The 24,914-nt window shown below is 41.5% G+C and overlaps 1 protein-coding gene across 1 annotated transcript in view; it reads left to right on the top strand.

Annotated features, from left to right (window-relative positions):
- Positions 1-24,914, top strand: part of hydin (HYDIN axonemal central pair apparatus protein) — an 888,678-nt gene that overhangs the window by 9,850 nt on the left and 853,914 nt on the right. Inside the window, exon 4 of the mRNA XM_060837518.1 lies at positions 16,783-16,908. Coding sequence (XP_060693501.1) covers positions 16,783-16,908 — 126 coding nt within the window. The remainder of the gene's footprint in view (positions 1-16,782; positions 16,909-24,914) is intronic.

The raw sequence follows: 24,914 nt of genomic DNA on the forward strand, positions 1-24,914 counted from the left end.
TTTGGAGGGTTTTGAGTTACTGAAGCCTAATAGCTACCTAGGAAAGATGAAGGATCACAATCCAGCTGTAATTCCTGAGTAACTTTTAAATGGATCCCCAAATCACTTCTGACTCTGACTGAGCTCCTTCACCACATGATTTGAGGTCGAGGCAAGAATACAATCTGAAGTGGCATCACTGGACCTGACCCTGCTAGATCCAACCCCCATGTCCAGTCTGATGCAACCTTTCTGGATGCCACTGATCCTCAGTTCAATGGTTTGTTGCAGGTCATGCCTTAATTATCCAAATATATTGCTTCCCTGTTGTTTGGTTTGGAGGTGAAGTAACCTCCATGGCCAGGTCTGAATTAACTATGAGAAATATTTCATAAAATGTACTTTGACAATTGCTAGCTAACATAGTTCAATATTTTACATAAGTTTTAAATTTTTTGCCATGTTACCTGTTTCGAATATGATTTCCAAGTACGTTTCATTTTGCATAAGACAATTTATCTGACATCATGGTAATAGAAGGTAAGATTCAGGCAGTTTAAGTTTCCTGCCTGGAATTAGAAATTATTTGAATAAATCAGTTTTCAGTGAGACCATCATCATTCGGAAGTATGAACCAAATTAATGTCAGTACTGTTATGCCAGACAGGGATTATCATCCTAGTTTTCCTATTAACTCTTGCCATCAGCGTCAATACTGTATTATGCTGGTGTTTCCTTTTAACCTTCATTCTTTCATGGGATGTGGGCATCGCTGACGTGGCTTGCATTTATTTCTCAACCTAATTACCGTTGAACTGAGTAGTTTACTGAGCCATTTTGGAGGGCAGTTACAAGTCAACCCAATTCTAGGAGTCTGTCGTTTCATGTAGACAATATGCGGGCAGCAGAATTCCTCCCTTTAAAGTTAGTGAACTGGATGGCTTTTATAACAATCAATCGTAATTTCATGGTCTCAATTACTAAGACTAGCTTTATATTCCAAATGTATTAATTTTATTGAAATTTCACTAGCTGTCATTGTGAGGTGTATACCTGTATTCCCAGAGTATTGGCCTGGACCTCGGTAACTTGTCCAGTGATGTTATCACAATGCTGCCATCTCCCCTAGCTTGCATGTGGATTTGACTTCAGTGTAACAAAGTTTTGGAATGTATTTTTTAGAGTTATGATTTCTAAATCTTTTAATATCGTGTTCCTCCAAAAGTGCGCATGACCCATTGCAAAAACGTTTCCTCCTTCCATTGTCCTCATTATGTTAAAAATGGTCTCAGTGACTGATAGTTTCATAGGACTATAACTCCTTGCAACTCATTGAAAGAAGGATAATTTGGAAGCTGGAAATTGAAAATTAAAAACAGAAAGAGTTTGAAGAAAAGTCATACTGGATTTGAAATCTAACTCTGTTTCTCTCTCCGCAGATCCTGCCAGACCTGCCGAATTTTTCTGCACTTTGTTTTTACTAATGTGCAACTCATTACCTCTCTTGATCTTCCAATTTTTAGCAGCCATGTCTGCAAACTTTCCATGATTGTTCCCGGGTTTATTTGATCTTCCCTTTCATTCTTTCCAGTCTCTTTATCTCAGTGTCTTTTTTATTAAGCGCACCTAATGATAATGACAGCATTTTAACAGGGCACAAGTACTTAGAGTCCAGAAAGTTTGCATGCACACACTTTTGAAGATGACAGGACAATTCAATGGTGCATTGTTTGCTTGAAAGCACACCGTGCAGCATAAAAACAAAGAAGTTCTGATGAACGTTTTTTAAACCGTTGGTTAGACCTCAGCTAGAGGTCTGTGTCTAACAAATGCTAAGGCACTTTAGAAAGGAACTTCCAGAAGATGCAGAGGGAATTTAACAGAATTTTACCGGGATAAGATAATTTATTTATGTACGGAGACTGGGGAAGCTAATGTTGTGGAGCTTTGGAGCAAAGAAAGCTATGTAAGAGTCAATGGAGGTTATCCAATTTATGTTGAGTTTTCCCAGAGTTGCCTTTTATCACTTAACAAATTGTTACATTTTGGAATATCTGGCTTGAAATAGTAGGTTTAAGAAAAATTAATAGTATTTTCTAAAGGAATTAGATAGGTATTTAAAAAGTGAAAAGAAAATGCAAAGCTACGGGGAAGTATAGAGGAGTAGGACAAATTGTATAACTCTGTCTGAGAGCCAGGACAGGCACCAAATAGCTGAGAGGCCTCTCTTCATGTTGTATGATTTTATGACTGGCAGAACAGAGAGTCGAAGGGCCTTTACTGTGCTGTACTGTTCTATGTTCTAAAGAACCATATCTTAAAGACTCCAAAGCCTCACCAAAGAGTACAGAGAGAAGGAAGGGGTGAAGGGTTAGGATAGCATGTACGTCAGAGTAGAATGGCAGTTGCAGGTGGGCAAGGGAGTGCCAGGTACGGTGTTGGTTAGGTGAAACTAAGCTTGTGATGATGAAAGGGATTGGAAAGGGCACGTGTCAGCTTGGACCAGTGAGTCAAGTCTGGGGACTGAGGTCAGGTCAAGGCAGGGTAGAGGGTGAGGAGCTTTATAGTTACCCAGGAGTAACTATATGCTCATGAAGTCTTCAAAGATTTGAAATCAAGATTGCTATTTATTTAGAGTGTTTGAAGGACACACCAATATTCTGTTTTTTTCTGGAAGAATGAATATCCGCCTCGTGATGGATAGCACATTATAGATAGTTACTGTTGAAATGGGTAAAACTTTGTTTTTAGTGTAATTTATTTTACTTTCAAATATTATTGTTTATTAATTTTAATCAATAGCTAATCTTTTAAAAGATTAATCTTTGAAGCAATTTGCTCTCTACTTCTTTTATCTCACTCCTGAGGGAACCACACCATCTCTAATCATTGTCTCCCTAAAACTTGGTGACACAGTAAGCACAAGAAAATGGGCATTTTTTGTGCAAAATTACAATGTCATTTCTTCTACATGAATATGTTGTGACACTGAATTTAATCAAAGAAATAGTTCAAATACACTATTTTTACAGTGACTGAAATCAAAGCATAAAGGACTAGCAAATGAATTATTTTCTCAACATCTTAGAATTTGGAGCATTATTACATCTGAATATTACATAAATAGCCATTGCACCAATCATACTTTAAATTAGTTTGGGCATTTATATTTGTAGCTTATTATCGAATTGTAATTTGGCGAAACAGCAATTTTATGTTGATTGGATGAGGCAAAAAATCTTAATTTACCTGGTCAGATATATAGAACTGATGATTGTTTTCATTAGGTATTTTATTAGTCAAGCCTGCTTTGGAAACTTGTCAGCAATAGAGTATTTCAGGAAAGAAGAAGGGGTCCTTTGGCAGGCTGTTCTTGTTAAGGAGATCATTGCTTGCCAGTACATTGCATCTGTCTCAGACATAGCGTGATCTTTTTATTAAGGTGCTCATTACTGTGACACATGACAGTTCATAAAATTTTAAATGTTTTTGAATGTTGTAAAAGTCTCTTCTTTAAAAATAGTACTTATTTCAGATGAATTGTACTTTTTCAATGATATCATTGCAAGATACAATGCATTGAAAAAATATAATTCATCTGATTAATTAACAGAGATTTGATGGGCTTCTTCCTCCTCATTCACACCTGTATTTATCTAGGTGATATGCTTTGTTGTGCCCAAATGAATTTTAACTAAATGCTCTGTAATTTGTGAATAGTGGGATATTGAAAGAGGCTATTTGGCTCATTGAGTTTGTGCTAGCTCTTTCAAAGTTGGTGTCAATCTTTGTTCTTTTGCTATATTTTTGCAATTTCATTAAATTCCCTTTCAAAGGCTACAGTTTAATCAGTATCCACCACTCTAACAGGCATGGCATTTCAAGACCAGTATAACAAATGTTCAGTTCTTTAGCCAATCACCTAAATCAACATCCTTTGGGTATTAGTGTTTCAGCCAATATCAAATGAGTTTTGTTTTATTTATTCTAGCGAAATCCTTGACAATTTTAATTACCACTTATGAACTATTGTCTTAGCCGTCTCTTCCTGAAGGAGAATCTGCAACTGCTCGAGTACATTGCCATCCATCAGGGAACCCACCCCCAACCTGGTGCACCAACATCTGATATTTAATTACCCTTCAAAAAGTCTCTTAACTCTTCAGTTAAAGATGGAATCTTCTGATAGTTCTGAATTGTGACACTGGCAAGGTTAAAAGAATAAAATGTGTTCTAACTTCTGGGTAACTATAAAACTCCTCACCCTCTGCCCTGTCTTGACCTGACCTCAGTCCGCAGACTTCACTCACTGGTCCAAGCTGACACCTGCCCACCCCTTTCTATGCCCTTTGAACATCACAAGCTTAGTTTCACCTAACCAACACTACGTGGCACTCCCTTACTCACCTGCATCTGCCACTCTATCCTGACGTACATGCTATCCTAACCTTTCACTCTTTCCTTCTCATTGTACTTTTTCCAGTGAGGCTTTGGAATCTTTAAGATATGGCTGTTTAGAACATAGAACAGTACATCACGGTAAAGGCCCTTTGACCCTCTGTTGTGCCAGCTTTCTATCCTATTCTAAGATAAGAATAACCTACACACCCTTCATTGTACTATTATCCATGTGCCTATTCAAGAGTGGCTTAAATGTCCCTAATGTATCTGACTCTACGACCACTGTTCGCATTGCATTCCACACACCCACCACTCTGTGTAGAGAACAACCTCTGACAGCTCCCTTAAATCTTCCTCCAGTTACCTTAAAATTATGCCTCCATGTGATAGACATTTACACCATGGGAAAAAAGGTCTCTGGCTACCTCTCTATCTATACCTCACAACATCTTGTACACCTCGAACAAGTCACCTCTCATCCTTCTTCACTCCAATGAGAAAAGCCCAAACTCCCTCATACTTTCTTATTAAGGCATGCCCTCCTGTTCAGGCTTCATCCTGGTAAATCCCCTCTGCATCTTTCTAACGCTTTCTCATCTTTCCTATAATGAGGCAACCAGAACTGAACACAATATTCCAATTGTAGTCTAACCAGGGCTTTATAGAGCTGCAGCATAACTTCGCGGCTCTTAAACTCAATCCCCCTGCTAATGCAAGCCAGCACACCATATACCTTCTTAACAACCCTATCAACTTGGGTGACAACTTTGATGTGGGCCCCAAATCCCTTTCTTCCTCCACACTGCCAAGAATCCTGCTGTTAACCATATATTCTGCATTTAAATTTGACCTTCCAAAATGAATCACTTCAACTTTTCCAGGTTGAACTCCATCTGCCACTTATCAGCCCGGTTCTGTATCCCATCAATGTCTCATTGCAACCAACAACATCTCTCCACACTATCCAAAACTCCACCAACCCTGGTGCCATTGATAAACCTACTAACCCACCCTTCCACTTCCTCATCTAAGTAATTTATAAAAATCACAGAGTAGAGGTCCCAGATCAGACCTCTGTGGAACACCACTGGTCTGAGCTCCAGGCTGAATACTTTCCATCTACTACCACTCCCTCTATTTATTGGCGAGCCAATTCTGTATCCAGACCACCACATTTCCCTGTATTCCATGTCTCCTTACTTTCTGAATGAGGCCCCTCACAAAGCTATGCTGACTATCTCTAATCAAACTATGGTTTTTCAAGTAATCTTAAATCCTCTCTCTCAGAATCCTCTCCAATACTTTGCCCACCACAGACTTCAGACTGACTGGTCTATAGTTCCCAGGATTATCCTTATTTCCTTTCTCGAACAAGGGACTAGATTGGGATGGGATATCTGATCTGCATGGAATTGTTGGACTGAAGGGTCTGTTTCCATGCTGTACATCTTTATGACTCTATGACCCTCCAATCATCAGACACTACTCCAGTGGACAGTGAGGACGCAAATATCATCACCAAAGGCACAACAATCTCTTCCCTCACTTTAGCTAGGGTATATCCCATCTGGCCCAGGGGATTTATCTATCCATACGCTTTTCAAAATTCCCAGCACATCCTCCTTCCTAACATCAACCTGTTCTAACGTATTCACGCTGTCCTCAGAAATGCCCAGGTCCCTCTCGGTAATGAATATAAGGTATTCATTAAGGACCTCTCCTATTTTCTTCGACTGCAGGCACAAGTTCCCTCCACCATCTGCGATCGACCCTATCCTCACTCTGGCCTTCCTCTTGTACCTCACATAAGTGTAGAATCCCTTAGGATTTTCCTTAATCTTAACCGCTATAGCTTTTTCATGCTACCTTCTAGCTCTCCTAGATCCATTCTTCAGTTCCTTCCTGGCTACTTTATAACCCTGTAAAGTCTTGTCTGATACTTGCCTCCTCAACCTTAAGTAAGCTTCCTTCTTCCTCTTGACGAGATGTTCCATGTCCCTTGTCACCCAAATTTCTTTCAACCTACCATCCTTTCCTTGCCTCTGTGGGACAAACATATCCAGCACTATCAATAAGTGCTTCCTAAACAACCTCCGCAATTCTCTTGTGCATTTCCCTGAGAACATCTATTTCCAATTTAGACACCCCAGTTCCTGCCAAATAGCATTGTAATTCCCCTTCCCCCAATTAACTACTTGCCCATACCGTCTGCTCCGTCTCTCCATGAGTATAGTAAAGGTCATATAGCAAAGGTCAGGGAGTTGTGATCACTGTCACCGAAATGCTCTCCCACGGAGAGATCTGACACCTGGCATGGTTTGTTGCCAAGCACTAAATCCAATATGGTCTCCCCTCTAAGTCAGCCGATCTACATATTGCATCAGGAACCTGTCCTGGATACACCTGACAAATAAACTGCTTCATTTCAAACTATTTGAACTCAGAAGATTCCAATCAATATTAGGGAAGTTAAAGTCATCCATGGCAACAACCCTTTTACTTTTGCACCTTTCCAATATCTGTGCTATAAAAAGGGATTTGGCTTCACAGAATCACAGTTTCGAAGCAGTCTATTCAACTCATCAAATCAACAGCGACCCTCCAAAGACTATCCCACCAGATCTGTCCTGCAACCCTATCCCTGTAATCCTGTATTTCTCAAGGCTAATCCACCCAATCTGCACATTCCTTGACATTCTGGGCAATTTAACATAGTCAATTCACCTAATCTTGGCAAGTGCGATGATCCTTCACTGCAAGGGTTTAGTTGGGTATTGCATTTCTGAAGCCTCCCATATTGCAATTTGATCCCAGGCATGTGAAGTGCAAATGGAATGCAAGAAAAGTGGGCTGAGAGAAGTCGTCAATGGAGTTTTCTGCTTCTGGATGATTTGGGTCTAACAACTTTGGTAACGTTTCCTACTATTTTCAAAAATTTGTGTACCATGCCCATGTTTCCGTTTCCTTACATTTAGCTCGTATCATCTCTTTGGTTGTTCATTCATCCCTTTGAGTTTGCTCCAATAGGATCATGCTGATCTAGTTGTGTTTTGAAATCCTCATTTCCATTTACCTTGCTCAACAAGGATCTATCCAGCTCTATCTTAGAAGTATCCAATGACTCTACGTCTGCCACCTTCTCAGGAATGTTCCAATGTCATAGTATTCTCTGAAAGAAAAATAATTTTGCTTCTGTCCTAAAAGGGCGATCCTTAATTTTAAAAGTAACCCCCAAGTTTTGGATTGACCTACGGGAGGAATAATCCTTTCCACATCCACCTTCAGAGTCTTATGTATTTAAACCAATTCATCCCTCTCTCTTCTGGACTCAAGTGGAAATAAGCCCAATCTGACCAACCTTTCCTCATTAGACAACCCACTCATTTCAGATATCAATCTCATGAACATTTTATGACCTCCATTGCATATACATTCTTCTTTAAGTAAGGAGATCAAACAGTACACGTTAATTGATGAGGTCTCAGTATTGGAAGAGCAGGAGAATTGACATTTCGGGCATAAATCCTTCATCAGGAATGCGGCTTGTGGGTCAGGGCTGAGAGATAAATGGGAGGGGATTTGGGTTGGAAGGAGGTAGCTGGGAAAGCGATAGGTGGATGAAGGTGAGGGAGAAGGTGATAGATCAGAGGGGACAGTGCTGGACAGGTTTGGAGGGCAATGCTGAGTTGGAGGTTGGGACTGGGATAATGTGGGGAGAGGGGAAATGAGAAAGCTGTTGAAATCCACATTTATTCCGTGTTGTTGTTGTAGGGTCCCAAGGTGGAAGATGGGGTGTTCGGATAGTAACAGTTTGGTGGTGGAGGAGGCCCAGGACTTGCATGTCCTTGACTGAGTGGGAGATTTGGGGGCGATGGGATTGGTGGATGCGGGTGTTCCAGAAATGTTCTTTGAAACGATCCACAAGAAACCGTCCTGTCTCTCTGAGGTAGAGGAGACCACCCAATTATTCTCAATTCCTCTGCCTCTGCCACATCTGTTCCCAGGATGACCAATTCCACATCAGAAAGCCCCAGGTGGCCTTCTGCTTTCACGATTGCAACTTCCCTTCCCACATGGTTGATGATGCCCTTCAGCGCATCTTCATCACTTCACACACCACCGCCCTTGAACCCCACCCCTCCCAATGCAACAACGACTGAACCCCACTGGTCCTTACCTCCCACCCCACCAACCTCTGCATACAACGCATTATCCTTTGCCACGTCCGTCACTCCCAAATGGAGCCCACCACCAGAGATATATTTCCCTTCGCTCTCTCACCAGTGTTCCGAAAAGACCATTTCCTCTGTGACTTCCTCGTTAGGTTCACACCCCCCACCAGCCCACCCCCCACTCCTCACTCTTGGCATCTTTCCCTGCCACTGCAGGAAGTGCAAAACCTGCATCCAAATCACTCCCCTCATATCCATCCAAGGTCCCAAGAGATCCTTCGACATCCATCAGAAATTTACCTATACCTCTACTCATGCCATCTACTGCACCCGGTGTGGTCCAAGCCTCCAACTTGGCACCCCTCTCCAGACCCATTCATCCCTGCCCCCTCTGAGCTATCACCTTCTCCCTCACTTTTCTCAGCTACCTCCCCCCAACCCTACCCACTCCCATTTATCTCTCAACCCCGACCCACAAGCCTCATTCCTGATGAAGGGATTATGCCTGAAATGTCGATTGACCTGCTCCTCGGATGCTGCCTGACCTGCTGTGTTTTTCCAGCACCACACTCTTGATTTTGATCTCCAGCATCTCCAGACCTCACTTTCTCCTAGTGGTCTCAATATTGACCAACATAACTGAAGGAAAACATGTTTATTTTATGTTCAATTTCCTCATTGTAAAATATAGCATCCCTTTAGCCTATTTGCTGATATGTTGTACCTGCATACTAACCTTTTGTGATTTATGCACCAGAATACCTAAATCTCTCTTCACCTATGAATTCTGCAGTCATCCACCATTTAAGTAATAGTCTGCTTTTTTATTCCTCAAGCCGAGATGAACAACTTCACATTTTCCTTCATTAGATACCATCTGCCAGATTTTGCCATTGACTCAAACGACTTTTTGCTGCCTGTTTATGCCTTGTTCACAATACACTTTCTTTAACTGTCTCGGTGTCATCTGCAAGCCTAGCTATTATGACTTTACTAATCTCAACCGAGTTGCTGATATGAATTAGAAAACATTGAGGCTCCAGTGCAGAGCCCTCCTATCTGATGAAGATACATTAAGCCACTGTTTTTTGCAAGACAGTCACATTTTATCCACTCTAATATGTTTTCTCTACAAAGTTTGTGAGAAGATTTGTAGCTTGGGTGCTCGTTGTTGTGGTTCTGTTCGCCGAGCTGGGAGTTTTTGTTGCAAATGTTTCGTCCCCTGTCTAGGTGACATCCTCAGTGCTTGGGGGCCTCCTGTGAAGCACTTCTGTGCTGATTCCTCCGGCATTTATAGTGGTTTGAATCTGCCGCTTCCGGTTGTCAGTTGCTGTCCGCTGCAGTGGCCGATTATATAGGGTCTAGGTTGATGTGTCTATTGATAGAATTTGTGGATGAGTGCCATGCCTCTAGGAATTCCCTGGCTGTTCACTGTTTGGCTTGCCCTATAAGAGTGGTGTTGTCCCAATCGAATTCATGTTGTTTGTCATCAGAGTGTATGGCTACTAAGGATAGCTGGTCGTGTCGTTTCATGGCTAGTTGGTGTTCATGGATGCGGGTTGTTAGCTGTCTTCCTGTTTGTCCTATGTAGTGTTTTGTGCAGTCCTTGCATTGGATTTTGTACACTACATTGGTTTTGCACATGCTGGGTATCGGGTCCTTTGTCCTGGTGAGTTGTTGTCTGAGCGTGGCTGTTGGTTTGTGTGCTGTTATGAGTCCTAGTGGTCGCAGTAGTCTGGCTGTCAGTTCAGAAATGCTCCTGATGTATGGTAGTGTGGCCAGTCCTTTGGGTTGTGGCACGTCCTCATTTCGTTGTCTTTCGTTAAACTATGAAAGCAACCACCCCAACACACACAAACGAAGTTCCATCAGGACATTATTCAAAAGGGCCACAACACACTGCAGCATACCAGAACTACAAAAAGAGGAAGAAGAACACCTATACAAGGTGTTCACCAAAAACAGATACCCGCGCAATTTCATCAACAGATGCCTAAGGGAAAGTCAACGAAACACCCGGAAGCGGCAAGGACAGACCACTATAAATACCGGAAGAAACATCAAAGAAGCGCTTCGCAGGAGGCTCCAGAGCACTGATGATGTCGCCTAGCCAGGGGACAAAACGTTTGCAACAAAACCTTCCAGCTCGGCGAACAGAACCACAACAACAACACCACTATTATAGGTCAAGCCAAACAGTGAACAGCCAGGGAATTCCTAGAGGCATGGCACTCATCCACAAATTCTATCAACAGACACATCGACCTAGACCCTATATACCGGCCACTGCAGCGGACAGCAACTGACAACCGGAAGCGGCAGTTTCAAGCCACGATAAATGTCGGAGGAATCAGCACAGAAGCGCTTCACAGGAGACTCCCAAGCACTGAGGATGTCACCTAGAAAGGGGACGAAACGTTTGCAACAAAAACTCCCAGCTTGGCGAACAGAACCACAACAATGTTCCCTCTACATCATGAGCTTTTATTTTCTACATTCAGTTTGATGTGACACTTAGCAAATGCCATCTGGAAATCCATGTATAGTACATCTGCAGGTACCCTCTTATTCACTGCAGGTATTACCTCTTCAAAGAACTATAACAAATCAGTTAAATTGCTTTCTCTCTGATGAAGTCATGCTGACTCTTCCAGATTACCTTGAATTTTCTAAGTGCGACTCTATAGTTCCTTTAATGATTAATTCTAATAATTTCCCCCTCACTGACATCAACCTGACAGGCTTAGAGTTTCCTACGTTCTGCCTTCCTCCTTTGTTTAAAAGAGAGATTGTATTTGCTACTTTCCAGTCTGATGGAACCTTTTCTGAATTCAGAAAGTTGATAGAGATGTATTTTATAACTTATTAGCCATCTCTTACAAGACACTAGAATGAAGTGTATCTAGACCACAGAATTGTCAACCTGCAGGTCCAGCTGATAGCTTAGTTCCAATTTGCTCATGATTGTAATTTCAATAAGTTCTCTTCTCCTACAGCTACCTAGGCTACACCTCCTCCCACCCTACATCCTATAAAAATGCCAACCCTTATTCCTTATTCTGCCGGCTCCTGCACAGAAAGTCCCAGATGTCCTCTTTCTTCCACGATTGCAACTTGCCTTCCCATGTGGTTGACAATGCCCTCCAGCGCATCTCCTCCACTTCACGCGCCCCACCCCTCCCAATGCAACAAGGACAGAATCCTCCTGATCCTCACCTTCCAACCTGCCAACCTCTGAATACAACGCATCATCCTCCGCCACTTCCGCCACCTCCAAATGGACCCCACCACAGAGATATATTTCCCTCCCCTCCCCCATTAGCATTCTGAAAAGACCATTCCCTCCGCAACTCCTTCGTAAGGTCCACACCCCAATGTCATCTGCTGCACCCTTTGCACCCGGTGTGGTCTCCTCTATGTGGGGGGACAGGACGTCTTCTTGCGAATCATTTCAGAGAATGTCTCTGGGACACCTGTAGCCACCAACCCCACCACCCCATGGCTGAGCACTTCAACTCCTCCTCCCACTCCATCAAGGATATGCAGGTCCTGGGCCTCCTCCACTGCCAAACCGATACTACCCAATGCCTGGAGGAGGAACGCCTCATATTCCGCTTTGGGACCCTGCAACCACATGGGATAAGTATGTATTTCACCAGTTTCCTCATTCCTCCCCCCATTATCCGAGTCCCAAGCTTCCAACTCAGCGCAGCCCTCCGGACCCATCACTCCCCCTCTGACCTATCACCCTCTCCTTCACCTTCATCCACTTATCGCTTTCCCAGCTACCTTCCCCCCCCCCCCCCCCCATCCCCATCCCCTACCATTTATCCCTCAACCCTGACGCACAAGCATCATTCCTGATGAAGGGTTTATGCCCAAAATGTCGATTCTCTTGCTTCTTGGATGCTGCAAGAATCCTGCTGTGCTTTTCTAGCACCACACTTTCGGTTGATGTTATGGGTTTGAAAGGTGCTGCTAAGGACCCTTAGTGAGTTACTGGAGTCCATCTTGTAGATGGTACACACTGCTGCCACTGCATTGGTGGTGGAGGAAGTAAATATTGCTAGTTAAGTGTGATGCTTTGACCTGGATGGTGATTAGCCTCTTGAGTGTTGTTAGAGCTGCACTCACCCAAGTAAGGGAAAAGTATTCCATCACACACGTGATTTCTGTTTTGAAGATGATTGAAAGGTTTTGCAGGGACAAGGAATGAATTACTCCTCACAGAATTCCAAACCCTGATCTCTTCTTGTATGTTTATGACCTGTTTATGGCTGCTCCAATGCAATTTCTGGACAATTGTAACTTCCAGCATGTTAATGGTGGAGGATTTAGTATTGGTAATGCCATTGAATATCAAGGAGAGACAGTTAAATTCTCTTTTATTGGACACTTGCATTGCATTACTGTAATAGAAATATTACTAACCCAAGTCTGCGTAATGTCCATCTCTCAGTGCATAGGCTGCATCAGTACCTCATGGGTTGCGAACAGTCATCAGCTAACAATTCTACTTCTGAATGATGGTGACGATGATAGGAAAAGCACTGATGAAGCAGCTGAAGATTCTTTTGGGGGTGGGGGTGTGGGGGAGTGGTGGAGGTGGGTGAAGACACTAATTGGCAGAATTCTTCCATTGATAACATGGCCATCCAACAACCATCATACCATAAGATGGAGCAGAAGTAGGCCATGTGGCCCATCAAGTCTCTTGTCCTTTCATTGAGATCATAGTTGATCTGGTAATCCTCAACTTAGCTTTTTGAGCTTTTGCCCCTTTCTCTTGATTCTCTAGCTGATTTAAAAATTAAAGCCAATAGCTTTTTGCATCAGTTTGAGCTTTCCGATGGCTACAGGCTTACTCTCAACTAAAAATTCTGTCCAGAGTTTTTGCTATCCTGGTACTTTTTCCCTCCTGTCCAGCTTATCCTGTTCTATGAGTAATGCATCATTGGTTTTACTAAATCAGGCGTACCTCTTCCTCTCCTGCCCTCATATCTGCTAGTTTGCAGCCTAACCTTTCCTCTAGCCAGTTACCTGTTAATCAATGAAAATTGGGAGGCTGTCACTGCTTCCTGTTTCCAAGGGTGGAATTAGAACTTGGAAATAGTTCAACATCAGTTTCTTCCTGGGTCAGGGGCTGGACATTGTTCACAAGTTGTTTGCCCACATTACTTGATTGGATAATATTTTCATTTTTGTTTCAGTGAAGGGTTGGGGTAGGGAGAAAATTCAGATGATTAGCTATTTTAGGGTTCAATGTGATTGTGATGGGAATTCCAGCGGTTGCTTATTTTAATTGTAAATTAACTTGATGTTTACAAATTCTTCTGGGCTTCTGTCTTTCATTTTAATGCAGTCCTGATAGGGCACTGCCCTGGAGCATTATCATTCCAAAATAGCACAACAAAACTTATCTGTTGCTTCTTGAGCCTGTAGTACTTTTTTCCCCTAAACTGTGTGTTCATATGGAACTGTATCCCTCAGATATGCAAGTTCAAATGTTGAATTAACCAGGAAGGTTGAAGAATGTGTTAGTTTATGGAAATAATAGAACTAGGAAAACAATAGAATGTTTTCTTAAAAGTTTCCATTATTTGCTAGGAATTTTGAGATGCTCATCCTGGTTCTGTCCAGTTGGATCCTAGTGATCCTTTTATCTACTGTAACATTACTAAAATAACTGCTTTTCAAGTGTATGATTGCATCAATAAGTTTTGAAAATTCAGTTTTCAGGAATGAATAATTGACGGGATTGCTTTAGTGCAAATTAGGAATAAGTCACTTGGAAGAGCCATTGACAGTTGGTACATTTCTAATCAAAACAAATTTGATGGATAACAAGGCTTGATTTGTTGCAGCATAAGGTCTTGTGACCTGATCTCGATCCTGCTCCCAAAATGTTATTTTTATTCTTCACAGCATTGCATGTTAACGTTTACAGATATTATTTTTTTCAAAAACAACATATTTTGGTGAGCTATGCTTTGTATCAGGTGTGAGGTGATAGTTATGAGAAATTGATATATATGTTTTTCCTTGTTTTTGCACCTGATGCTAGTATGAAAGTAATGCAAGGTCATAACCTTCCTGTGTTGTGCAGTCACAAGTCAGCAATACTGTAATGTTTTTTATATCTGGAGGCATGACTCAATGCTTTAAAATATGACTTGGTGCCCTTGAAGCACCAGTTGTTGTCTATTTCCCGACTTGGCCCGAAAATTAACTTGTTGAACTTGGCAAATCTGCAGTACTGATTGGTCTTCACTTGTCACAAACAAGTTGAATTTTCCAGGGTAACATTTGTGTAACTTTGTATAATTACTATCGTTTCTTTCGACGTCACAGTTTTAGACTAAAGTTTGTGGGTTTAATACGGAGGTGAAGAGGAATGACCTCTGTCAACGGGTTGGGAATCGGTGGATCTTGCAAGTGTGCATAGGGACAGGATTTACTTGTATTTGGCAAAGAATGGACTTATTAGGGTAGTCAGAATGGCTTTGTATAGGGAAAATCGTGTCTCACAAATTTGATAGTGTGTTTTTTGAGGAAGTGACGAAGATGTTTGATGAGGGTAGAACAGGGGATATTGTCTACGTGGACCTTACTAAAACATTTGACATGGTAGACTTGTCCAGAAAATTAAGTCACATGAAATTAAGTGTGACAATCCGGATAAGTATGAGGTGATGCATTTGGGAGGTCAAATGCAAGAGGACAGTTTACAGTAAATGGCAGGACTATTAGGAACGTTGACATTCAGAGGGATCTGTCGTTCCCAGAAAATAGTGACGCAAGTCGATAAACTGGCAAAGATTGCGTAAGGCATACTTGCCTTTATTGATTGGGGCATTGAGTATAACAGTTGGCAAACTTATGTTTGCAGCCACATAAAACTTTAGCTATGCCACACTCGGAGTATTGTTTGAAGTTCTGGTCACCACACCACTGGAAGGATGTGGAGGCTGTGGAGTGGGTATAAAAGAGGTTTACTAAGTGATGCCTAGGTTGGAGTGTATTAGCTTTAAGGACAGGATGGACAAACTTGGATTGTTTTTGTTATTTTGTCGGAGGCTGAGAGGCAAACTGATAAACGTATATATCATTATGAGAGGCATGGATAGGGTGCGTAATCAGCGTCTTTTTCCCAAGGTGGAAATGTCAAATATTAGGGAACGTAGGTTTAAAGTGGAGGGGAAAAAAAATTAAAGGACAAGTATGAGGCAAGTTTTTTTACTCAGAAAATGCATGGAACATGCTGCCAGGGGAGGTGGTAGAAGCAGGTATGATAGAAAAGTTTAAGAAGGATTTAAGTAGACACATGAACAAGCAGGAATAGAAGGTTATGGAGCATGTGCAGGCAGCTAGGATTACTTTAGAATGATATTATGGTCTTCCTGACTCCCCAAAGCCTGTGCACCATCTACAAGGCACAAGTCAGGAGTGTGATGGAATACTTCCTACCAGCCTGGATGCATGTCCCTCTAACAACACTCAAGTAGCTTGAAACTATCCCGGACATAGCAGGCTGCTTGATAGGCACCACAACCTCAAACGTCCACTTCCTTCATCACTAGCACTGAGTAGTAGCAGTGTGTACTATCAACAAGACAAGCATTGCAGAAACTCAGCCAAAATCCTTATTCAAAATCTTCAAAACCCATGACCAATTCCACCTCGAAGGGCAAAGGCAGCAGATACCTAGGAGCACCACCACCTTCAAGTTCCAAGCCACTCATCATCCTGACTTGGAAATATATTATCATTCCTTCACTGTCACTGGGTCAAAATCCTAAAATTCCCTCCCTAGTGGTATTATGGATCAACCTACAGCATATGGACTGAAGCAGTTCAAGAAGCCAGGCCACTACTACCTTCTCAAGGGCAACTAGGGATGGTCAATAATTGCTGGCCGATCATGTCCACGTCCCATGAGTGAATTTAAAAAAATACATGATGGGCTGAAGGGCCTGTTCCTGCGCTATACTGTTCTGTGTTCTATGTAGTGGATACAGGGACACTGAATAAATTTGAGTAGGAGATAGACAGATTTTTGAATTAGTAGTGGAGTGAACGGTAATAGAGAGCAGGCAGGAAAGTGAATTGAAGCTGAGCTGAGATCAGCTGTGATCATATTGAATGGTGAAGCAAGGGCTGAATTGCCCCCTGCTGTTCCTAGTTTTTATGTTCTTAAATAATATAATTTCTGTTTTTTTTTTCCTTTCAGTTGACTCCCTCAGCATTCATAAAGGAAATGTCCCTTGACACAAAACAGAAATTAGCAAGTACTCATGAGATGTATCTTCCTTCTGTTATTGAGCTTCTAGACATGACTGAAACTACACTCCAGAAGGTACAGTCCCTATTCCCATCAAATTTTCTGATTCATTTTGTTTTAAATCAAATACTTGAATTCCTGTGTTCATAATGAATTCATTTCTTTAACTTTTGTTCTGCCCAATTAAGCATGCTATGATATGTAGTTAATTTACTTACAAAAATTTTATGTTCTGCCTTTACCTAGGATTAACCTGCACTATATTGGATCTACTGGTACAATGTAACTATGATAGTATTGCCCAGGATCAGAGGTTAAGTTACTGGGGCTGCTTTTGGGAACAGGGAGAATTATGAACTGATCTACAGTCTGTAATGTGTGAATCTCTCTTAAAGGTGCCATTTCATTCCTAGTGAAGTTAGTGAGGGGAACTAGGAAGTTCAGCTCGTGCTTGCACTGGAGTGAGTGTGGCTTCTTGGTCCTGAATCATCATATCACATTTTGGCCTTGTTAGATGTTCAAACTCAAGGATTACTAGCCTAGGAATTGACTGGGAGGAAAGGGTGGGCTGTTTACTTGGTGGGAAAGGCACAGATTGGAGAGGCAAGGAAGGTTGAGGTTGACCCTTTAGTGACCAATTAAGTGCATTGCAAAAACTGAGGTTTTCTGGCTGTTAGATTACCTGGTGCCTCTTGATGGGGTTGATTTTTTTGCTGCCAGGCCTTGACATTTAATCCATTGGGGCTCCCAAAAGTTACCACACTGAGGTTACTGATGGCTTTCTAACTGATGAAAAGGGCCACTCCGTGACAGTGTCAGGTCTTGTTGTACATTTTGGATTTATGTTGAAAATCTTGGCATATTAGTGGCACAAACATTTTAATGTTGGACATTAGTGAATTGGCAGCACACTTTAAAGCCTGCCCAGTTTTCTCTTCATTGGCATCAATGGGAAAGAAAAGTAGGGGATTAAAAAAAAGCCAGGAGCTATCTGTGAGTATCTGAAGTATCCTCTGGCTGCTTTAGTTGACAGGTATTGGCTAAAAACTGCAGTAGCAACTGATCACACAGTTTCAATAGACCTCTTTCTTGACAATTCCGCAAATGCTGTTGTTATGTCATTATGTGTATTTGGCTTAGTTTGAAGTGCTACTGTGATCTATGTCGGGAATTATAGTTCACAATAAAAACTGAAAGAACTGCTGATGCTGGAAATCAAAAACAAAACAGCTTTCGTTCTAATTCACAGTTTGCTTGGGAATTTAAAGATGTTACTTAAGGGTTAGCTGTGCTTGATATGGGATCTGATTAGAAGGTTTTATAGGAGAGAATTTAAAAATTTTGAGGGAATGTTATGAGTGGAGATTTTCACTACCAAGTCTACAGGAGTAAGTATTGTATTAGATTGTTAGAATTTCCATCTGGTCCCTGAGGTTTTGGAAGGTGTGCCTTGGTTCTCTAGCCATCTTGGCTATTGAGTGAGTGGCCAAGGAGTGTTGCTGGTCGTGTCCTTAGTAGCTATCCTTAGTAGCCACACACTCAGATGACAAGCAACATGAATTTGACAGGGACAACACTACTATTATAGGACAAGCCAAACACAGAACAGTCAGGGAATTCCTCGAGGCATGGCACTCATCCACAGATTCAATCAATAAGCACATCGACCTGGACCCAGTATACCAACCACTGCAACGGACAGCTGGAACTGACAACCGGAAGCGGCAGATTCAAACCACTACAAATGCTGGAGGAAAGATCACAGAAGCGCTTCACAGGAGGCTCCCAAGCACTGAGGATGTCACCTAGACAGGGGATGAAACGTCTGCAATACAAATTCCCAGCTTGGCGAACAGAACCACAATAACGAGCACCCAAGCTACAAATCTTCTCAAAAACTCTGTTGGAGGTGTCATAGAGTCATGGAGTCGTACAGCATTGAAATCAACCTTTTGGTCCAATTCATCCATGTCCAGGTTTCCCAAACTAAACTAATCCCATTTGCTTGGACTTGACCCATTATCCCTTTTAAAACTTTCTTTTTCTTGTATCTGTCCAAATGTCTTTTAAATGTTGTAACTGTAACTGCATCTACCACATCCTCTGGCAGTTCATTCCACATACAAACCACCCTCTATGTGAAAACGTTGTCCCTCCGGTCCCTTTTAAATCTTTCTCCTCTCACCTTAAACTTATGCTGCCTAATTTTCAACTCTCTGAGTCTCCTGTACCCACTATGCACCTCATGATTTTATAAACCTCTAAGGTCACCCTTCAACTTCCTGCGCTCTAGGGAAAAATGTCTTAGGTGAACGTGAGAACTACAGCTGTTGGAGATTAGAATCAAGAGTGTGGTGCTGGAAAAGCACAGCAGGTCAGGCTATCCAGCCTCTCCTTATCACTAAAGCACTCTGGTCCTGGTACCATTCTTGTAAATTGTTTCTGCCCTTTCCAGTTTTATAACATCATTCCTATAGTAGGATGACCAGAACAGTACACGGTACTCCAAAAATGGACTCATCAACGTTCTGTCAACTGCAACATGACACCCCAACTCCTATACTCAATGGTCTGAGCAATTAAGGCAAGTGTGCTGACCAGCTCTTCACCACCTGTATATCTGTGATGCAACTTTCAAGAACTATGTACCTAAACCCCTAGATCTCTCTGTTTGACAACACTATCCCACGGCCTTATCATTTACTGTGTAAGTCCTGCCTTTGGTGTCTTAACAAAATGCAACACCTCACATTTATCTAAATTAACTCCATCTGCCACTCCTTGGCCCATTGGCCTAGTTATTCAAGATCCGGAAGTCTGACTTTGTTTTACACCCTTCCCTACCACATGACCACCCCTCTGCCCCAGCTCAAAATTTGCATCTTTGAGGTAACAGGGGAACAGAGAAATTTCTCCAAGGTAGCTATCCAAATCAGTAGCCAACCTCCACTCCAGTGAGTGTTGGAAAGGAAAAGAAACATTACAGAAACCATTGCCATGGAAGCTAAACAAAAATGTAATTACTCTTGTAAAAAGGATGAAAAAGACAATATATTCTGGAATTAAATTGGCTGAGCATTGGAGTTATGCTGAATTAAATGTTGAGCACTCGTGTGTCACAGCAAGAAATTCGTTTCTTTGAAGGTAGGTGTTGAAATCAGACGGTTGCTGCAACCTTGGACAGCTCTCAGAGCTCTTATATGAAAGAAATCCAATGAAAGAAATTCTCATAAATTGAAATGTCATCTTTGATCTCAGTGTCTGTCAGCTGCTGATAGTTGCTTCCTATTGTGAGTCTTGTTTAATTATGGCATTTACTTTGGCTAGACATATAGTTAGTGAAAAATGAGATGTTTAATTTAGCTGTTCAGGAGACCAGGTAACAGATTAACACTTTTGCAGGATAAGAACTCGGTTAATATAACTCCTATTGGTAGAAATCTTACTGTGAGTTAAGATCATGGGCTGAATGTGGCATATTGGCGATATTAATGATGTGCCATAATGTCAGGGATTTTGAATATGTTAAATTGAATGTCTCTGCTTATTTAGGGAGACACTGTGAGGAGTATTTTAACTGCTGGGAATGGCTCCAATAAGACAGGAATGGGGGATGGGTGAGTAGAGCAGGGAGAATTGAAACCTGCTGCTGACCTCCCTCCGATTTCTAGTTTTGTAATACTGGAACTTCTTTCCCACATTATAAACATTAATGATGATGTCTATTCCTTTTATGATGTGGAGGTGCTGGTGTTGGACTGGGGTTGTCAAAGTTAAAAGTCACTCAACATTAGGTTATAGTCCAACAGGTTTATTTGGAAATACAAGCTTGAGCACTGCTACCTGATGAAGGAAGATATTGCTGTGCTGGATGCTAAATAATTGTGAATATTCATGTTTACCGGAAGAATAATTCAACATGAATCATAGAATCATAGAGATGTACATCATGGAAACAAACCCTTCGGTCCAATTCATCCATGCCAACCAGGTATCCTAACCTAATCTAGTCCCATTTGCCAGCACCTGGCCCATATCCTCCTAAACCCTTCCTATTCATATACCCATCTCAATGCCTTTTAAATGTTGCAATTGTACTATCCTTCACCACTTCCTTTGGCAGCTTGTTCCACACACATACCATTCGCTTAGTGAAAAAGTTTCCTCTTAGGTCTCTTTTATATCTTTCACCTCTCACCCTAAACCTATGCCCTCTAGTCCTGGACTCCACCTACCCAGGGAAGAAACTTTGTCTATTTATTCTATCCATGCCCGTCATGATTTTATAAAACTCTATAAGGTCACCCCTTAGTCTCCGACGCAGTGAAAACAGCTCTCGCCTATTCAACCGCTCCCTATAGCTCAAATCCTTCAACCCTGGCTACATCCTTGTAAATCCTTTCTGAACCCTTTTAAGTTTCGCAACATCTTTGTTCAGCAGCACTCCCTAGGACCTTACCATTAAGTGTATAAGTCCTGCTAAGATTTGCTTTCCCATACATTATTCCCCAGGCAAAGAAAAATATTCTGAAATATATTGCTCAAGTGGTGAATCCTCAGTGCCATGACAAGAGATATTATAAATAAAGCAAAATATGAAGGAAATTAATCAAGTTGGAGGAGGACAAATTGCCAAGATCTGATGGAACACATCTAAAGCTCCTGAGTGATGTGGATTATGACTGAGGAATGTAGGAACAGGAGGAGGCCATTGAACGCTTCAAGCCTGTTCACCATTCCATGAGATTGTGGATGAATAATGGTCTAACTCCATCTATTTGCCTATGGCCCAAATCCCTTAATACCTTAACAAAAATAACTTGTCTCAGATTTAAAATCAACAACTGATCTAGCATCTTTTGTGGAATTGAGTCCAAACATCAACTACCTTTGTGTGTAGGAGTGCTTCCTAACATCTCTCTGAATGGTCTGGCCCAAATTCTCAGATTGTGCCCCTTATTTCTAGAATCCCCAATGAGTGGAAATAATCTATTTACACTGATTTTTCCTGTTAATATCTTGAAGACTTTGATCAGATCACCCCCTTTAACATTCTAAATTTTAGAGAAAACATACCTAATTTGTATAATCTCTTTTTATAACTTAATCCTTGAAGTCCAGGTAATTCTTGTAAATCTATATTGTACTTCCTCCAGGCCAATATATCCTTCTCAAGCTCTGGTGCTCAGATTTGCTCAAAGTTCTCCAAGTGGGGTTTTGTATAACTGCAGCATAAGTTCTGCACCCTAGTGCTCCTGTCCTCTCGATATAAAGACTAACATTTCATTATCTTTATTGATTATTTGCTACACCTGTTTGTGATATTTTGAAGATCTATGCATCTGAACCCCAAAACTCTTTGGCTGAACACTACTTTTTTTTTAATTCATTCACCAGATGAGGGCATCACTGGCTAAGCCAGCACTTATTGCCCATCCCTAATTGCCCAGAGAGCAGTAAAGAATCAACCATGTTGCTGTGGTTTTGGAGCCACACGTAGGCCAGACCATGTAAGGATGACAGTTTCCTTTCTTAAAGAATGTTAGTGAATCAGATGGGTTTTCCCGACCTCTGCAATGGTTTCTCAGTCATCACTGGACTCTTATTTCTAGAATTAACTTCAAATCTAAAAAGTATCCTGATCGGTCTTTTCAGCCCAAAATGGATAACCTCATACTTAAACTCCATCAGCCATAGAGTGCCTATTCACTTAGTCTGTCAATATCCCTTTGTAATTTTATGCTATCGTCTCCACTGTCTACAATGCTGCCTAACTTTGTGTCATCAGCAAATTAGGAGATATGACTTTTTATACCATTGTCCAAGTCATTAATAAATAATGTGAATAATTGAGGCCCTAATACAGATTCTTGTGGGACTCCACTGGTGACAGCCTACCAATTTGAGTACGTACCCAATATCCCTACTTTCTGTCATCCACCACTGAATCAATAATTTGCCCTCAGTTCTAATGTTTCCACCTTAGTTAGCAGTCTCTTATGTGGGACTTTATTAAATGACTTCTGCAAGTGCATATAAACACCAACATAGATGTTCTCTGTATACCGCTTTAGTCACCTCTTCAAAGCTTCAATGAGATTTGTCAGGTATGACTTACCTGACATGAGTCCATGATGGCTCTCCCTGATTGAAAACTTTCAACGTGTTCAGTTACCTCATATTTGATTCTCGACTCCAAGATTTTCCCCACCACAGATGTTAGGCTAACTGGTCTGCAATTCTCTCATTTTCATCTTTCACCTTTCTTAAAAAGTGGAGTGATGTTTGTAATTTTCCAATCGAGAGAGATGTCTTCTGTATCAATAGAATTTTGGAAGGTTATAGTCAGTGTCTGAAATGTTCTCATTAATTTCTTTATTATCGATGTTCTACTTACATTAGTTTTAAACTGTCTTTGTTCCCAATCCATTGTTAATTTCCTTGGGACTTTGAGCAAGTGATCCTCCTTTTCTACTGTAAATACTGAAGCTAAATAATGTATTCAACAATTATTCAAAATATTGATCAATTAAAAATTTCAGGGTATCTGTCGAGATTGTGTGTGCTGGCATATTGGAATATGTAATACCTTTTCTGAAAAATAAGAAGTCTGATTGAAGTTCTGTGGGAAATCATGTCTCACAAACTTGATTGAGTTTTTTGAAGAAGTAACAAAGAAGGTTGATGAGGGCAGAGCAATAGACGTGATCTAAATGGATTTCAGTAAGGCATTTGACAAGGTTCCCCATGGGAGACTGATTAGCAAGGTTATCTCATGGAATAAAGGGAGAACTAGCCATTTGGATACAGAACTGGCTCAAAGGTAGAAGACACAGGGTGGTGTTGGAGGTTGTTTTTCAGACTGAAGGCCTGTGATAGTGGAGTTCCACAAGGATCGGTGCTGGGTCCTCTACTTTTTGTCATTTACATAAATGATTTGGATGCGAACATAAGAGGTACAGTTAGTAAGTTTGCAGATGACACCAAAATTGGAGGTATATTGGACAGTGAAGAGGGTTACCTCAAATTACAACAGGATCTGGACCAGATGGGCCAATGGGCTGAGAAGTGGCAGATGGAGTTTAATTCAGATAAATGCGAGGTGCTGCATTTTGGGAAAGCAAATCTTAGCAGGACTTATACACTTAATGGTAACTTCCTAGGGAGTGTTGCTGAACAAAGAGTCCTTGGAGTGTAGGTTCATAGCTCCTTGAAAGTGGAGTCGCAGGTAGATAGGATAGTGAAGAAGGCGTATGGTATGCTTTATTGGTCAGAGTATTGAATGCAGGAGTTGGGAGGTCATATTGCGGCTGTACAGGACATCGGTTAGGCCACTGTTGGAATATTGCGTGCAATTCTGGTCTCCTTCCTCATCGAAAAGATGTAGTGAAAATTGAAAGGGTTCAGAAAAGATTTACAAGGATGTTGCCAGGGTTGGAGGATTTGAGCTATAGAGAGAGGCTGAACAGGCTGGGGCTGTTTTCTCTGGAGCGTTGGAGGCTGAGGGGTGACCTTATAGAGGTTTACAAAACTATGAGGAGCATGGATAGAATAAATAGTCAAAGTCTTTTCCCTGGGATTGGGGAGTCCAGAACTAGAGGGCATAGGTTTAGGGTGAGAGTGGAAAAATATAAAAGAGACCTAAGGGGCAATGTTTTCACGCAGAGGGTGGTACGTGTATGGAATGAGCTGCCAGAGGATGTGGTGGAGGCTGGTACAATTGCAACATTTAAGAGGCATTTGGATGGGTATATGAATTGGAAGGGTTTGGAGGGATATGGGCCAGGTGCTGGCAGGTGGGACTAGATTGGGTTGGGATATCTGGTCGGCGTGGACAGGTTGGACCGAAGGGTCTGTTTCCATGCTGTACATCTCTATGACTCTATGACTCTATGATCTCATCACAGGTCAGTTAATTTAGCATTTGTGGTTGAAGAAATTTTGTAATCCTTTGATTAAAGATGATACCATCAGATATCTCGATGACAAGAAAATAATTAGGTGCAATCGTTAGGTGGATTTCACAAGGAAAGATTTTTCTTGATCTACTTGTCCAGTTCTTGGAAGACATTACAAATGTT

This window comes from Hemiscyllium ocellatum, chromosome 17 (genome assembly GCF_020745735.1).
Source record: "Hemiscyllium ocellatum isolate sHemOce1 chromosome 17, sHemOce1.pat.X.cur, whole genome shotgun sequence".
Classification (NCBI taxonomy): Eukaryota; Metazoa; Chordata; class Chondrichthyes; order Orectolobiformes; family Hemiscylliidae; genus Hemiscyllium; species Hemiscyllium ocellatum.